The 17859-nt window shown below is 43.0% G+C and overlaps 1 protein-coding gene across 4 annotated transcripts in view; it reads left to right on the forward strand.

The window, feature by feature from the left end:
* The window catches only part of TTC27 (tetratricopeptide repeat domain 27), a 129353-nt gene that overhangs the window by 51451 nt on the left and 60043 nt on the right, over nucleotides 1–17859 (forward strand). For all 4 annotated transcript variants that reach the window (XM_080909710.1, XM_080909711.1, XM_080909712.1 and 1 more), the window contains one exon: nucleotides 2728–2850. In XM_080909710.1, the coding sequence (XP_080765836.1) occupies nucleotides 2728–2850 (123 nt within the window). The remainder of the gene's footprint in view (nucleotides 1–2727; nucleotides 2851–17859) is intronic.

A 17859-nucleotide genomic window follows, 5' to 3' on the forward strand; every position in this document is an offset into this window, starting at 1 on the left:
GAGAATGTGTGTTAGCTGAGGAGAGACAGTGTGTTAGCTAAGGAGAGAGAGTGTGTGTTAGCTGAGGAGAGAGAGTGTGTTAAGGAGAGAGAGTGTTAGCTGAGGAGAGAGTGTGTTAACTTAAGGAGAGTGTGTGTTAGCTGAGGAGAGAGTGTTAGCTGAGGAGAGAGAATGTGTTAGCTGAGGAGAGAGAGTGTGTTAGCTAAGGAAAGAATGACTTTGGCCTCTCAGGAGACTTGCCTGCCTGCTTTCATTTCCAAAAGGACATTTTATATTACCTTTTTCAAGACTTATTTTTTATTATGTGTGAGTGTGTATATGTGTGTGAGTGTGAATGTATGAGTATGAGAGTATGATTTTAAGTGTGACTGTGTGTTAGGAAGTGTGTGTGTGTATGTGTGTGTGTGTGTGTGTGTGTGTGTGTAAGTACATACTATGTGTGTGCAGGTGGCCATGGAGGACAGAAGGTCCTGGAGGTGGAGTTACAAGTGGTTGTGAGCCATTGCCATGATTCAGGGAACTGAACTCTGGTCTTGGAAGAGTAGGAAATGTTCTTAATTTCAGAACCATCTCTTGATTCCCAACATTTTATATTTAAATGTCTTTAAGGACTTCAGACCAAACAATAAACCTTTAAATCTTTAACCATGTTGTTTCCAAAAAACAAAAAAACTAAAAAATTCCTCAAAACTCAAACCAAAGCATTTATTTGGCACTTTGCTTTGAGATATGCCTGACTGTTTTTCTCCTCCCAGGGTGCAAGAGTGCCTGGGGTGGCTCCTAAAGGCACACTGAGCTGGGCTGTGGCCCTTGTCCCATGATCCTCCTGGATTATAGATGTGCTCTCCTTAGTTGGTTCTTAACTTTATGGAGAAAACTGAGCCCCAGAGCAGTGATGAACCAGCTCCCAGTGTCCTGATATTTAGTTTGCTTTACTTTCTCTTAGCGCCCCAAGCACACAGTCTTATGATGTCGCCTTAGCAAACCTGAAACTCACAGCTCTGCCTGCCTTCCCAGGGCTGATTAACAACAGCGCACTGAGCAGGATGCACTCGTGTTGTTCCGCAGTCTCCACATTGCCCTGTTTTATCACACTGTGGTCACCTTGGCACAGATTAAACAATGTTAGCCAGAGGTTTCGAGATTGAACTTCCTGTCCTGTCACCTGTGCATTACATACACCGGTGGACGTGTAGAAATAGAAAAGCTGCCCATTGTCCAGTGGTCCAGAGTCCTGTTATGAGAATCCTTATCAGGATTAGACTCTTAAACCAGGTTAATTTATTATTACACTTTGGAAGCCACTGTATACACTGACGAAAACACAGGGAGTAAAAAAAGTTGCTCTAACTCTCAGGAGCAGCTTCTTCAGGAGGAGTTAACAGCTGAAACCTTTGGTGCACATGATCCACTAATGAAGTGCCTTGTTCTGTGTGGTTTGTGGTTGGTCAGCAGTTGAGATTCCGAGCTAGTGTTGTAAGAAAACATGTCTGTTGAATGTGTAGCTTCTGCTCTTCAGTTGTGAGCCTGCGCCCTCTCTCCAGCTATGTAGCTGTTTCTGTACAGACAGGAAATCCAAATGATGTCAACATAGAATTTAGATGATTGTCTGTCTCCTTAGGGAGCTATGGTTTTAGAGTACTTAGGCAGTTGATAAACTGTAGGTCATTTTTCATTAAATTAAATAGCCCTTTTTGCTTTTATCATAGTGGCTAGCTATAATCCTTGTGTATTATTTGAAAGATAAGTGCCAAAAGCAATTTAAAAAAAGTCTTTACCTCTGGCTAACCATATCACCTTTCAATTAAACATACTGAGACTTCCTGCATGAGCAGCAAATTGTGTTGCAGCTCCGGCAGCCTGTATCTAACTCTGCTCTGAAATTGCCAGATGCTCCTGTATTTTGTGGTACATAGAAATACTGTTAAGCCCTGTTCCCTTTTCTTTTTGAGACAAAGTCTCGATATGTATCCTTGGCTATCCTGGAGCTCACTATATAGATCAGGTTGGCCTTTGGCACACAGAAATCCACCTGCATCTGCCTCCCAGTATTGAGATTAAAGGTGTATGCCTCATTAATGCCTAAGCTTCCATTAGCCTCTTAATTCTTACATGTGACCTGAATTTTCAGAGCAGCAAAGAGATCTTTCTAGGAGAAAGATCTTCATGTGCTCCATATGCACAGGACGGGCCACTTCAAACAGTCTGTTTACTGTTGGATTTATTTTTACTGGTCCAAGCCAACCTGCTCATTGTGATCTTTCAGGAACTGTGACATTAAGTGACTAGATCACTAGACTGTGTCTAGAATAGCAGGAGTGCTAGAGATAGCCAGAGATGCCCTCATGTTAGGCAAAGAGCTTTATGCTGTCTGCATTGCTTTCATGGAGCTTTAAAAACTGATTTATTGGACATGACCTTTATAAATCAGAGCTTCTCATGGAAGGAATCTTTAGATAAGAAGGAAAATATGATTTTTCTGAGTTCTGGGTTAAAAATTAAATGCATTGAGTATTTTGATCAGTTTCTATTTAGATTTCATCCCCTGTAAAAAGGCTTATTGAAGTAATAAATGTGGTTCTCACAACTTCCTAGATAGTAGAAGTTGAGTTTCATAGGAGATATATGTATTTCAGTACATGGCCCTTTAAAAGGCAGTTTGGAGATACCGGAAGGTTAAAGGGATTTGCTTCACAGGAATGTGACTCTCTGCTCCTGTTTTTTCAGCGCCAGCTCGCAGGTTTGCTGTTTGAGTTGGGGTGCATCACTTCAGCCCTGCAGATATTCGAGAAGCTGGAGATGTGGGAGGACGTGGTCATCTGCTATGAGAGGGCTGGGCAGCATGGGAAGGTAGGTGGCTGGCGGTGATGCCGGTGGTGGGGAGCATCATCTTCCATCTTCCTCCCTTGCTCTTTAGAAAGACCCTTCTGATAGCATTTGCTTACACTCCTTGTTTAACTTAAGACTTTTCAGTGCTTTCTCTGATTTATGTCACGCAGCAAATTCTCTGTGTTCATAAAAGAAAAGCACCCTGGAGTTGATATGATATTTGGCATTTAGTTAGGAAAGAATAATAAACTTTGAAGGCACTGCACATTTTGATTTGTTTTTCTGTTGATTCTTCTATAGCACAGCTTTGAAGTAAAATATGAGGAATTTAATTATTCTTGGGGTACCTGATGAGTAGAGGCTGGAGACATGAGGGAGCTTATCTAGGAGTCTGAGTCTATGAAAGTGTGTGTGACCCTGCTGAGGCAGAAGCATTATTAAATGTGTGATACATTTTTAATTCCACTCTTAAATTGAATCAACAAAGAAAATGTTGTAATTTTCTGTTAATATGTAAATAATGTAATTGCATCTGTTATTAATCTGTTATTTCTTCTCCTTAAAAGTGAAACATATTTTAATACTCATGTGTCTACACTGTGAGTAGCAAAACTACTCGGTGAGTCATAAAACCTAACACATTGAAATCATATGTTAACTAAAACTAGCTTTATTTTATGTGCATGGGTGTCTTGCCTGTATGTATGTGTATGTGCCATATGTGTGCTTCGTGCCCACAGGCCAGAGTGGGTGTCAGGTCGTCTGGAGCTGGAGTTACAAATGGCTGTGAGTCGCTCTGTGGTGCTGAGAACTGACCTGAGGTCTCTGCATCAGTGCTGCAGCCCTGCTTGTGAGCTCCACTTGCATTTTCTGTGACTAGATAGAGCATCCAACAGAGTAAAATCCTCCAGCTGGCTTGTATTCCCACGTTTACCTTTTCCATTGTTATGAAGATGAGAAACAGTTCAAATACATAGTTTTCTCTCTTTTTTCTTTTCTTTTTTGCCCCCCCTCCCGCTTTTTAACTTTTATTGGTTCTTTGTGAATTTCCCATCATGCAGTCCAGTCCCACTCATTTCCCTGTCTCTTTATATCTGGCCTCTGGCCTCTGCCCTCAAAACTTCCCCCCTAGAAGAAAACAAAAACACCTCCCTCAACAAAGCCAACCAACCTACCAAACAAACAAAACTTCTCATCATAGAAGCTATTCTTCTTTGATATCTGTTGTTGTCCTGTGTCATGGGGATCCTGCAGCTTCGGATCTGCAGGACAGGTTTCTTCAGGACCGACAGTTCACAGATGGGGTAGGTGCTGGTGTGGGCCAACTCAGAGCTCTGGATCTGGGCCTGGAAGGTAGAGCTGGTCTGTCTGTCAGCCCTCCTTCACCACACCTCAATGCAAGCTCTCCAGCACCATCCCTGTTAGCTCTCCCAGTACTGCAGCTGTGGGGGTGGGGTAGTTCTCCTGCCCTTATGCCCTTGGTGTGGGCTCACCCAGGTCCTTGCCACCAGGGCCAGCTCTACTGTGCTGCCCAGGTGAGGCTCAGGGGCCAGCTCTCTAAGTACTGAATTTGGCAAGGGGTGGAACCAGCTCTGCACAGCCTTTGGGTATCAACATAGTTCCAAGCAGCAGCTCAGACCAAGGATGTCTACATGGCCTTTGGTGGCAACATGGGCAGTGGACATAGGTACAGATCCCTGCTGCAGCAGGGCCACTGACATATGGCCCATGTGGTGGGCGAGCCTCTGGATGTCTCTGTGGTGCCACAAGTTTTTAATCTATCTATCTATCTATCTGTCTGTCTATCTATCTATCTATCTATCTATCTATCTATCTATCTATCTATCTATCTATCTATCTATCTAATGTATATATTATAAGAACTGTGACAGGGCTGGAGAGATGGCTCAGCAGTTAAGAGCACTGACTGCTCTTCAGAGGTCCTGAGTTCAATCTCAGCAACCACATGGTGGCTCACAACCATCTGTCATGGGATCTGATGTCCTCTTCTGATGTGTCTGAAGACAATATGGCAATATGGGTTCCATCCTTGAACCCAGGTAAGCTTGTGGGAGAGAGCTAATGTCATAAAGTTGTCCTTTGACTTCTTTATGCACACTCATGCATACATGTAATTTCCAGCCAGAAACCAGAAATTTCCAGCAAGAAACCAAAACATTTTACTTCAGTGTACAGTAACTAAATACCAACAAAGAATATGAAATAGACTTGGAGGAATACTCAAGGACAATTTTATTGGAGTTTGAGAAGAAAAACAACAGGAGAGGAAAACTGGAGATTTCAGCATGTGTTGGGGGAAAATGTGAAAGAGAAAAAAATTAGGCTTTTTGAGTTAGAAGTCAAGAAGAAAGATTGGCTCAGGAATTGAAGTCTACTCCCAGCTGCAGAGGTGGTGGGTTGGGGCTCAAAACAGAGCAGCATTAGGATTTTGGCCACTGTCTTAAAGGGAGATAGAGAGGAAATAAAAGGTTATACTCAGAACAGCAGTGGACTTAGCTGGGAGTTGGCAAGCAACCACATTGGCTTTGTGTGTGCAGTGGTGTGGTGGGGGTTTCTGGACTAGACACCTAGTAATCTCAGTAAGGCACACGGTTCTCACTGTGCTCATTCCGTTAGTGTGCAACGTTTGATCTCATTTTCTGACTCTAGACTGTCCTCTTGAGCTCATAAAGCAGCATTTTCTCCCTAGAGGTTAAAGGGAAACTCCTGTTGTCTACTTCAGAGGTGTGGACTACTGGCTAAAGATCATGGTATTTGTGTCAGATTGTGTCACCATGTTTGTAGTCATGTGCCACCCACTCTTGGGTAAAGGCCATGTTTTGACGGGAAGTTGACATAGATCGGCATCCTGCCCCAAGAGGTGTCTGTGCAGCAGCTGGCTGCAGACTCCTTTCTCACCACTGCATCCTTCTCCAGTAGCACTGAGGGTTTGCTGTACAGACTATATAATATTTTGGTCCCAGAAAAGAATTCCATTGCTGTCTATTCATTCCTTTCTTTTGTACATCAGCAGAAGGCTCCTCTTTAGGAATCACCTCAGATCACAGAGCCTGTCACTGATCACTCAAGCGGTGTGACCTGACGATTTGGAGCATCTTCTCTGGATGGACCCAGATGCTCACTTGCTTTCATGCTACTCCGTGATGTGGGGCAAGGTACTTCATCTGCCCTGTCTCAGGTTTCTTATTTAGAAGCACATGATCTGCTAGGTTTTCCTATGATAATGTGTGCTTCCAGAGTGGCCCTTACTTTGTGCTACATGCATGTTTGCTGTGGTTCTAAGACATGCACCTGCTCATATTTTGGTAGCTTTGAAATGGGAACTTGAGCTGTCAGTGATATTTTCCAGTGTCAGTCAGGTGACTAGTACTTGGGCCTGTGCACCATGTTGTCACTTCAACACTGTTAGCGTGGCATTTGTAGGATTTAATTGGCACTTAAAAGGAAAAGATTTCAGTACTATTTGGCTGAATAAAAATCAAAGCAAAATAAAATAAAAGACAACCCATGTAAAGAGATAAATTGGGAAATCATGAAGTAAACATTTCTGTTGTAAAGCTGTCATAATTTCACTAATGTTTCTTTAAAAGTAATAACCAAGTGTTTTATGAGAGTCACAAAGGAAACATACTCAAAGTGATGAAGGCCGGGTTTGTTGGTGCATGCCTTTGATTCGAACTCTTGAAAGGGAGAGGCAGATGGATCTCTGTGAGTTCAAGGCCAGCCTGGGCTACATACTAAGAACATAGTTTCAGGAAAACAAAACAATCAAAAGTTGATTGAGCCTTGTTTTGTTCTAAGCTATGTAAAGAGAGGTTGCTGTAGAAAGTGCCCAATAATGTACTTAAGGCAGAAGAATTAATCAGACTTTACTGAACAGGAAAAAAACATTGAAGCATTTTCTCTTTTGTTAAGAATTTGCCTTATGATTGATAGAATCTCAAATTTGATCAATATAGAACTGTGCTTCTTCAAAACCTTATTTTATTAGCATCCATTGTCTCAAATGTTTGTTTAAAGAAGGAATGAATGTAAGAGTGAATATCTTGGTTTCTAATCTCATTCCTTACTGTGTAATTCTTTTACATTGCTTAACAAGTAAGTAAGTGACCATGGATATAGGACATATGCTCAGTTTTGAAATGGCAGGTTTGTTAAAAATGACATTAATTATTTTATGGGATTGTGTGTTTTGCCTGCATTTGTATCTGTACCATGTGCTTATCAAAAATCTGTAGAGGCTCGAAGAGGATGACAGATCCCCTCAAACTGGAGTTAGAGACAGTTGTAGGGCAACATGTGGGTGCTGGGAATCAAACCCAGATCTTCCTGAAGAGCAGACACACCATCTCTCCAGACAGTGAAGTGGTAGTTTTTTTTTTAGAACATTTTTTGAGTGGGTTTTTTGTTTGTTTGTTTGTTTGTTTGTTTTAAGAAAATTAAGCAAGTTGGTGAATTACAAATACCCAAAGCATGCTTTGAAATACTAATTTAATTATTTCCAGGAAGTATGGAAAATTGAGATGCCATAATTGGAAGAAAAACACTTAAGAAAGGGAGTTGATGCTTTCCCTAATAGCGGTAATATGATTATAAGATCTTTATGTTCTTGTAAGGATTATTTTAGAGTAATGACAGATGCCTCCTGTGGGGCCATGGCCAGTCCTTCTACATGACTGGTCTGCCTTGAGCCTATGTGATGTGTGGCCACATCCTCACCTGTGGAGAACGGACTTGGTGACGTGACCTATGTGACTCAAACCTCCCTACAGGGGGTTGTGGGGTGTTGTAGCTGTGTGAGAGGGGCCTGATCTCCTGGGAGAATAGAAAGCTTTCTACCATCCCTTATAGTCCTTGGACTTCAACTGATCTTGACCGGGAATCAGTACTTTTCACAGGCCACGGCCCCACAGCCTCTGTTTCTAAATATTATTCGAAATGTACATATGTTTAAAAATGTAGTTATTTATTTTGTTGTAAAATTTTGTGACTTATTACCTCCCCCCCCTTCATTTTTAAAGGTTGAGTTTAACAGAGAAATCCTTTTTCTATTTTTTTTTTTAAATTTCCTCCCTCTTCTTTCCCCCTCCCCGGTCTCCTTTCCCTCCCCCTCCCACAATCTCTATTTTAAAAAAGAGTCATTTACTTTGCCTTTATACGAATGCGTGTGTGTGCGCACTGTGCATGTGCGTCTGTTGCTATGGAGTCCGAGAGCATTTGGTCCTCGAGAATTGGAGTCACAGATTGTTGTTTGTCTCTTTGTGGCTACTGGGCTTTGAAACCATGTCCTCTGCCCTGAACTGCCTATCTGTCCCTTCAGGTCCTGCACCTCCCACTTTTGTTATATTTCAGATAATCTTAACCATAGACCCTAAAACGTATTGCTTCAAGTTGGAAGCAAATGTTTTATGTGCAGAACAGCTGAGCTTCTGGTGCTTGGCCCTGCACCAGTGGTTTTCACTGCCTTTTGATTTCACCTGGTGTTTGAAAATTTAATTCTTGCATCTTATACTTAATGGAATAACTTATTTTTAAAAGGCTAATTTAGAGATCTGCCTCAGTCTAATTATTGTTTTGATGGTCATGTTTATACCTTGCCCTGGTAGGTTCTCAGACTTTTTAGTTTAGAATACTGCTTACAGACATTCTTACAATTTAATGGCCATTGGCAAAAAAAAAAAAAAAAAACCCAAAAAACAAACAAACAAACAAAAAAAAAAACCAAAAAACATGTAAGATCAATTTTGGCTGCCCTGGGATCAGAACTCGCTCTTATGTGTTAGCATTAATTGTTCAGTTATTTGGCTCCCTTGTCAGACTTTCCTCTAGTTGATGGCAAAACATCATCTTGTTGAGTAAACCTAGTTTGGTCTCTAAGCAGCAGAGGCTGAGGTGAGGATGAGAGCGAGTGGGTGGGCGGAGTAAGGACTTCTCTCCAGGAGGCCAGGTTTGCCTGAGGTCACTTGGCTGCATCTTTACTGTAACCGTAGACTCTTACCAGGTTGTTTAAAGTTGCAGGTAAATTCGTTACTTTAAAAACAGCTGAGTGCTTTTAGTTATCAGTGTAGTTTTTATGAGGGGTAAAAGTTCTTCCTTCGTGTGATTTTGGGTTTCTTACAAGTTCTTTGCAGAGCAGTGCTCCAAAGGCAGTGTCTGACCATGGCTGTCCCAGCCATCAGCAACTTCCCTTTTGTCTCCAGGACGGAGAGGGAATGCTTGCTGCTGCTTTACTGCCTGTTTGTCATGGCCAGGGTTCCAGGAAGACGAAGCTCCGTAGTTACCTGGCTTGGTGGTGTGGCCTCGGCTCAAGGCCCATGTTTGTGCCCGAGTCTCCAGAGCTCCTGTCACCTTAGCTAACTCTTGCTTACTCTTTGGGTCTCCTCCCAGTGTTTACAGTGTCTAGGCTTTGCACCCTGGACTGCTCCGACATTCCCCATGCTGTTTAATCTGTGCCATTTAGAGCTGTGTTCCCAGACGCCAGAGACCCCACATAACAGAGTTGAAAATGTGCTAGGAAGCAAATACCCCAGTAGAACCCTTCTTACGGATGACTGGCCAGAAGGTAAAACAACTGCTACCATCCTACAGAGGCACAGTAACTGAAAATGCTCCACAGCTGGGTAATACAAATAGGAGGTGACCAGCTAATCGGATAACTAGGCCTGTTTTAAATCACTGTTCTATCTGGGACCTGGAGTGTCTGTGTTGGCAAGTACACCCAAGCCAGAGCTGTTGTCACATAAATGCAAGAAGCAATTAGTGAGGAGCTAGCTCTGAACACATGGCTCAGAAGCACCACACAGAGGCTGGGAGGGTCCAGCTAGGCATGGAGCCTTTGCGCTTTGTACCTCTTAGTTACTGCTCATGGGATATGACTACCAGGAGGAAGCTGTCCTACTAGGAGTATTGTTCCTGGGGAGAGGAGAAAGAAGGTGCTTCTACACTGTACTGGCTGGTTTTGTGTCAACTTGACACAAGCTGGAGTTATCGCAGAGAAAGGAGCCTCAGTTGAGGAAATGCCTCCATGAGATCCAGCTGTAAGGTATTTTCTTAACTAGCGATCATGGTAGGGTGGGCAGCCCATTGTGGGTGGTGCCATCCCTGGGCTGGTAGACCTAGGTTCTATAAGAAAGCAGACTGAGCAAGCCAGGGGAAGCAAGCCAGTAAGTAACATCCCTCCATGGCCTCTGCATCGGTTTCTGCTTCCTGACCGCTTGAATTCCAGTCCTGACTTCCTTTGGTGATGAGCATTGATATGGAAGTGTAAGCTGAATAAACCCTTTCCTCCCCAACTTGGCTTCTTGGTCATGATGTTTGTGCAGGAATAGAAACCCTGGCAAAGACAAGCACTGTCCTAGCTCTGCCCCAGGCACCCTTCTTGCTTGTGTTAGGGGTGTAGAGCACCTTCCCACCGGGTAGGACTGTCAGAGCTAACCTCTCCTCAGTGAAGCCACCCTATGCTTGTTCTCTGCTTGGGGTGGGGGGAAGCCTGGGGTTAGAGGAAACCCATTGGATGAGTCCTTTCACATGGGCACTGTTAGGTCTGGACATGTGCTTAGTTTTTCTTAACTCAGGCCTGTTGCCAGAAGGCCAGATCTTTTTTAGTTTCGTTTTTAGTTAAAAACATTCGCTCTTATATGTGTATCTGGTGTGTTCCTGTGTATGTTCACATGGATGAACATGGAGGCTGGAAGAGGTTATCAGATCCCCCGTGAACTGCCTGATGTGGGTCCTTGGGGCCACACTCCAGTTCTCTGTAATAGCAAATGGTACTAACTGGGCCACTGCAGACTCCTAGTAACACCATCTTAAGTTTTTGGCTTGTCTCTTTCCACCTGCTTGGGTGAACTGGCTTGGTTGTTAGACCTGTCTGTCCTTTTATAGTCCTCAGGGTGCCCATTCCACTGAGTTGATGTGCTAGTCTCTGCCTCCTCAGTTTTTGTTGGGAGGATTTGTCAGTTTGTCTGTAAGTTCCCTTTTCTTGTGTGCTGACCAGATGGGGCTGCTCTTGTCACACATTAGAACTTTAATTCCTTCCATTAATCCACAACAATCAACCCACAGCTCACAGCCAAGAAGTACAGTTTGAGAATTACTTCAGACTGAAGTACCCCCTTTGAAGATTGAACTTTCACTCGGGGCTGACAGAGTGCTCTCTGAGATTGAAGTAGTAGGGTGGGTTCTCCCTCCAGTGTGGTTTCCACTCAGCACTGTAGAGCATCGTGCTGTTACACGTGGAAATGCTTACTGGCCCACCATGTGCTGTCCTTCCTTTCCACTGTTCTACCTGGACTACTCTGGGGATGGGAGAATTGGTTTCCACAAAGTACTAGGAGTTTATGTCCTGACTTTGAAGTTGTAAGTTGACATTTTGTGGGTGAATGTGGGCCAGCAAGGCAATTTGTCTTTCACAGTGTTTAGGAAAAAAAAATTAGAGTAAAAATTTCAGATTTCATCTTTTAAATCTCCAGATATCTTGGCTTCTCTTAGAGAACCAAAAGATAAAACAGCAAACAAAATAGCAAACAAAACAGCCCCTATTGGAAACTGGACCCAAACCCTACTTGGGGCACTGAGCGGCTGAGGAGAGCCCCGCTCCTCTCCTGGGAGGGGCGCTGTGTGCTCTCTTCCCTTCACTCTCCCGCACTGTCAAGACTCTCGGCCACGCCATTGTCATTTCTCTGTACTGTAAGTTCTGCTTAAGTCCTACCTCTGAGTTTATGATGAGACTCACTACTCATATGTGATTTCATTAAGAAAAGTAATTGTGAGAGACTGTAAAAATAAAATAGACTAATAAATACGATAAATATCATTTGCATGTATGGGAATACAATGTTATTTAATAGACATTTGCATGACAAGCTTTTCTGTATCTTTATAAAAATATGTATCTGAGCTATAGTCATCCCAGGATTCAATAGGCTGAGGCAGGAGGTTCGCTGTAAGTTTGAGGTAGGCTTGGACAACAGAGTGAGACCTTGTTTCACCCCCCACCTCCATGTTGTTTTTCCCCACAGGGAAGAGCAATGTGTAGCCAGCTACAAAGTTTCTGCACTCTGAAGATGCCTGATACTGCACAAAGATGCTGCAGGGCTGTCCATGGTACCCAGTGGTGCATTCTGGTACCCTGGGTACATCTTTTGTAGTTTTTTTTAACATAATAAACTGCACAAATTTAGTGGATGAGTGGAGGAGGAAGGATCAAACTGGGATGGGTTGGAGAGATGAAAAGGCCAAGGAATGCAGTGTGATGAATTGAAGCAAGGAAATGTATTGCCTTTGAGCACTGCCCTGGAGAGAGAAGTCTGCTGGCAGGAGAAGGAGGTGTAAGAGCTCAAGGAGAAAGAATTAGCTTATCAAACATAAAATGCATAGCATTAATTTGTGGGAAGAGGTCAGTACAGACCAGGCAGGGTCACTGCTTTGCTATTCTTTCCCTTCTCCAGGAAGCTGCTTCCCTCTAACCCTCCACATCCATCTTCCAGATAATAAAGCATCCTCAATTGATGGGGTTTAGCGCCACCCACTGAGTTCCTGGTTCTTAAAAAGTTATGGAGGTTGGGAGTGGGAGAATGAAGTAAGATACCAAGGTGAAGTCCTTGACCCTTCAGCATTTCTCAGTGTGAACATTTTTCTGGTTTGTGCTTACTCTTTGTTTTGAATGTTAATTTTTCTTCCTTGCAGAGGTTGGAAACACTGAGTCTTGGACTCAGCAAATTTTCAAGTCTGAAATGCAATGAATATAGTTAGAATTTATTTTGTCATGGTTTGAATCAAATAGATACCATTAGGGTATGGTTTGACGTTCTGAGTTTTGGGTCCTACTTTAATGTGGAGTATCTATAGAGTACAGAGTCTCTTACTAGCTTTGATTTCTCTAAGGTTAATGAGAGTATTTCCTCATTCATTTCTTTTTTTTTTAACCTTTTAAAAGAAGTAAGTGTGTGTGTGTGTGTGTGTGTGTGTGTGTGTGTGTGTGTGTGTGTGTGTATAGAAGTGCACAGGTGTGGGTCTGTGTGGAAGTCTGTCTTACTCAGTTTCTTTTCACCCTGTTTTCTGAAGCAGTATCTGGTTTGTTGAGCTGGGAGCCCATGGGTCCTGATGTTTGTCTGTAATATCCAGTTTGCTCCAGAGATCCTGGGTCTACCTCTGAGAGCCAGGCTGCAGCTGCCTGTCTTACTTGAGTCATGGGAATCCAAACTCTGGTCGACGTTTGTATGTCAAGTGCCTCAGCCACTTGAACTGTGTCCCCAGATCCTCATTTCTAACTTCAGTGGTTTCAGTCTTCAGAACACTCTTTAGGTTTGGTGTTTTTCTCCTGCCTCTTTTATCTTTACTGTTTACTTCTTTCTGCATGCTTTGGGTTTAGCTTGCTCTTTTTTAATTAATTAATTAATTTTTAAATTCTTATGGGGGACACTGGGGTTGTCGATTAATTTTTTTTTCTAGAGCCATACATTTTCCTTTGTGCATACTTTTGCCATGTCCTGTAAGTTCTGGAATGTCTCTGTTTTGCTTCATCTGAACATGCTTTTAGTTTTGTGGTGATTTCTTCTTTGATTCGTGGCTGCTCGGGAGTGCATGTTTAACTTGTGCAAGTTCACGATTCCTTTGACCCATTCACTGCACGCACGTTCAGGTTCATCGAGGCTGTGTCAGGAGCCACCATTTAGGACATCCTGGGGAATGTACGTGCATCCTCCGGGAGAGCGTCTCTTCTGTTCTTGTTGGTTGGAGTGTTTTCATGTGGCATCACAACCGTGCCGGTCTCCTCTCGCCGGTGCTGTCAGTTTCTGCTTCTTGCTCCTGGAGATGTGTTGCAGATGCACACATTTATAATCGTTACCTCTTCTTGATAAGTGAACATTTTGTTATAAATGTGATTTTTTTTCACCTACTGATGGTTTTTTCTGGAGGTCTGACCATGTAGTGACTGACCCCAGCTCTCTTGGTTACTGCTCATCCCGCCCCTGACACTGTGATCCCCCCCCCCCCCCTGTTTGTGCGCTCATATCTAAGTCTGTTTCCTGAGGATGACATCGTTAGTTGGATAACTTTTTTATTCTTTTTCTGCCTTCGATTCGATTAAAAGTATTTAGTACCTTTATTACTGATAATATAGGTTTACGTCAATCATTTTTTAGTGATTTTTTTTTTAATGGTTACAATGTAGTGTTTTAGTAGTTTTTACTTTTTAATGCCACCCATCTTCTCTTTTATTGTCCCTGTCAGTCACTGCCTCACGCCATTGTGAACTTAACAGTTGCGTCTGCTTGCTTCTGAGGGATTTCCCTGATGAGCTCAGTGTGGCCTTCAGCAGATGGGCAGATAGCACATTTTTGTGGCTGGCATAGCAGTTCTCACTGAGGCTGTAGATATTACAGGAGGAGAAGGAGCAGGCAGGGTCGCATTACAGTGTCCTCTCACGGTCTGGCCGTTTCCTTTGAATGCACATGGTAACTTTGAGAGTGCTATAAAAGCTGGTTCTCTCTCTGGTGCTTTTACAGTGGATTTTGATACATCTTGCCACCTGTTCCCTGCACCCCCCAACTCACTCATTTATCAACCTGTGGAATAGTATTAAGCCTGGAAAGAGGCTTTTTGTGGGAGACTGACCACTTGGTTGAGACGTCTAAGTTTGAACTTTGTCTCACATAGTTAATACCTACTTCTCAGAATTATGATAGGGACTGAGGTAATGCAATTGCCCACTGGTGAACTGACTGAAAATGAACCTATAAGTCACCACATAAAGGGAGGATATACAAGGTAAAGGTGACATGGACGTAAAAGGTGAAAATGTCAACAAGATTGTAGCCCAGGCTTGCTCTGTCTATGGAAGTAGTAGATACTCTGAGCCTCTTTGAGAACGAGGGGCTTCCTGGAGCTAGGGCTTGTACAAAAGGGAAAGTTATTATTGTGAAGCAGAGGAAGAGGATGGGGAAGAGTCTCCAGCAGTTTGTGTGGAGCAGTGCTCTAGGTGGAGAGGTCAGACACTGAGGAGGAATCTAAGCCAGGTACTGCCATTGAGATGAGGCTTAAACAGGTCCGTGGGAATCTCGGGGGACTTTGCAGCTAGTCTCCCTGTGAGCTCAGTGGAAGGTTTTCAGAGGGCTGGAGTTGCTTTGATCAGCAGGTTGGCTCACAGCTGGGAAGATCAGCCACACACACAAGCCAAGAGCCAGCCGGGCTCCCCAAACTGGTCTTGGTCTTGCTTGGCACTGTTTGCCCATGACCAAGTTGGCATGCAAAGGCTGTTGGTTTGTTCTGCCTTGCAGTTCCTCTGGACAGTCCTGCCATGGAAAGAGAAGCACAGGGGCTTTTAGGAAACCTCATTTTTAGGGTAAGCATGTTAACATGCCATGAAGTAAGGCAAAGGCTTGGCCCTTGACTTGGGAGCTTGTTTATCTGGAAGACAGCTAACTACTAGCAGATACATAGGTAAAGAAGAATTCTGATATAGGGAAACTTAAACATTTATTTCTGTAGCAGAGTTTAGAGTATATAAGACTAAGCATTTATTTCACATAAGCCTTGTGTCTTAATGACTTGGCATTGTGATCAATACCCAACAGAAGCAACTTGAGGAGAGAAAAATTTACTTTCAGTTAGTTTTAGAGGGACTCAGCCCACCATGGTGGTGGAGGCATAGATGAACTTGGTTGGGGCAGTGTGGGTATGTGGCAGACGCAGAAATACCTCATCAAGAAGCAGAATGATGCTCAAATTGGGCCTGGGTATCCCCTTCCAAGGCCCCATTTGCTAAAGATTCTGAACCAAGTGTTAAAAATAAGCTTATGTGTGACATTTTAGATTAAAACCGTAGTATGAAGGTTGTATTGTTCTCCAGCAAGATAAGACACACATGTTTTCATTGTGCTCTGTTCTGACAGCTCTTGGATAGAGGGAAAAACTTTTCTTTATTCATATCCATTTCTCAAGGGCCTGGGCTTCAGAAAAAAGATCATGTCCTGGACAGTAGCTATAATTAGTTTCACCCCTGTGTTATTTATAAGAATCCTTGGTGCTTTCCAGGACCCATGTATGTTCTCAATTTAAATGGGTAGGCTAACTCTAACTTACACATTTATTGCCTTTGAGGTTTATACAGCACTTCCTGTGGCTTATGTAGAATCCAGTGCTGGGTGGAAGGTCAAGGCTGGGGACCGTTGCTTGCTCTCTATACTGTAGTAACACCAGGAGGCATTTTGCTGGTTACTTATGTCTAACTTGCTGTGTTCAGGCACTAGGGAAATAATCATTGGTGGATTCAAAGACATATAGGCCTACTCTGGAATGGACTGACTCCTACACATTCTTTAGGTTCCAAAGCATTAGCATTAACCAAAAATTAAACTCTGAAAGAAGCTTTTTCTCCAGGATATAAGCACCTAGTGAATGGCTATGCTTACTTCTTTAAAGCTGAATAGAAAAAGAATTTTGCTATGCACTTGGTACATTATTATATGGTCCTTTCTAAGTATTTATCCTCTTAATTGTGTTTAAGAGACTGAGTGTTTGAAGATATCGGGGGATGGGAACTAGGTGACAGATGGCATCTTAGAAACTCAGATACTTACACTTTTACAGTGTTACATAGATCAGGGTTGACCTTAGTTGGCTACTGCTTCACAATCCATGCTGGTCCCGATTGCTCTAGTGCAACTTTGGCTGTGTCTGAGTAAATCATCATGTCCATTTGGCTCACAGTGCAATGGTAGCTGACTGCCATCTTGGGTCTCATCCTCTTCATTGGAATACAGAAGCTCATGACAGAAGTGCTCCAACTGTCACCCTATTACGTGGTGCATTTATATTTATAACAGCCCCTTTCAAATATGCTGCTTCTCACATGTGAACTGAATTTCTCAAAGCCGGGATAGAGGGACAACCCATAGGTTCCGTGGGTAACAAAGTTGGGGTGGGTGAGCAGGTTACAAGTGCTAAATTAACAAGTCTCTCCACCCTGAGTGTTGGATTTCTTCTTTCACATTACATGAGGAAATTCTGGTATCTCTGCTGAGTTTTTTTGGCCATTTGAATCCAAATTTTGTCATGTACTTGAGCAGATTGTTTAGAACTATCCCCAGCTGTTTGAGTTAGCACTGTGAATCAAAACTCTTCTAGGGGATCTCAGTTCAGCCTGATTTCAATTATGATCACATTTGTCTCTGATTTAACACCTCTAGAATCTTTTTGATCCCAAGATTTTCTCTCTATAAATTAAAATCTTTCAGTGCCTTCTATGTGTGAACTTGTGTGTCTAGGGCCATGACTGATAGGATGAATGGTGCAGGCTTCAGTCTTAAGGTGAAGTAATATCAGTCCTGGATAGAGAGGATCGCTGCCTCCGCGGGAATGGGGCCAAAACAGGTTGGGAGTTTCTGTTCTTTGACTAATCCAAAAGCGCTTGAATCTGGTCTTTTATGGTCATTGGCTTCATGTTCTCTGCCATGACATAGTGACTGGTCCACGGCTTACTCTCTCCTGCATGTCCTGTGCTGTGTTATGAGTCTGCCTAAAACACAGTGGCTTAAACTCCCTCCTTAAGTTGTTTGTTTCTTTCCTGTCTCTGTGAGGCACGAATTTGGGGAGGTCTTGACTGAGCTTTGGGATTTCTCTGAAGTTACAATTAGGTGGTGGTGAAGTGGAACCTTCACGGGGCTTACGACACTTCTACCAACAGAAGTCCTCCACACTTAGGACAGCTGGAGGCCAGCAGGGGTTCTTGTCTCAAGGCTTTTTTGGGTGGCTTCTCCTCATGAATCAGCTGAGGGACAATGGGACTGCTTATATGGCAGCACAAGGCTTCAACCCAGTGTCCAGGAAAAGCCCCCAGCTTTGAAAGTCACTAGTATTATTAATGCCACAGTCCCAAACCCACCCACAGCATTTGCTAAAGAATAAAAAAACAAAAACAAAACTAAAAATATTGTATAGCTAAAAGTCCATTGAGAAAATAATGAAACATGTTTGATTAGTTCTGACTTTACATGGAGCTAGTGC

The sequence above is a fragment of the Micromys minutus genome (genome assembly GCF_963924665.1).
Source record: "Micromys minutus genome assembly, chromosome: 1".
In the NCBI taxonomy this organism is placed as follows: Eukaryota; Metazoa; Chordata; class Mammalia; order Rodentia; family Muridae; genus Micromys; species Micromys minutus.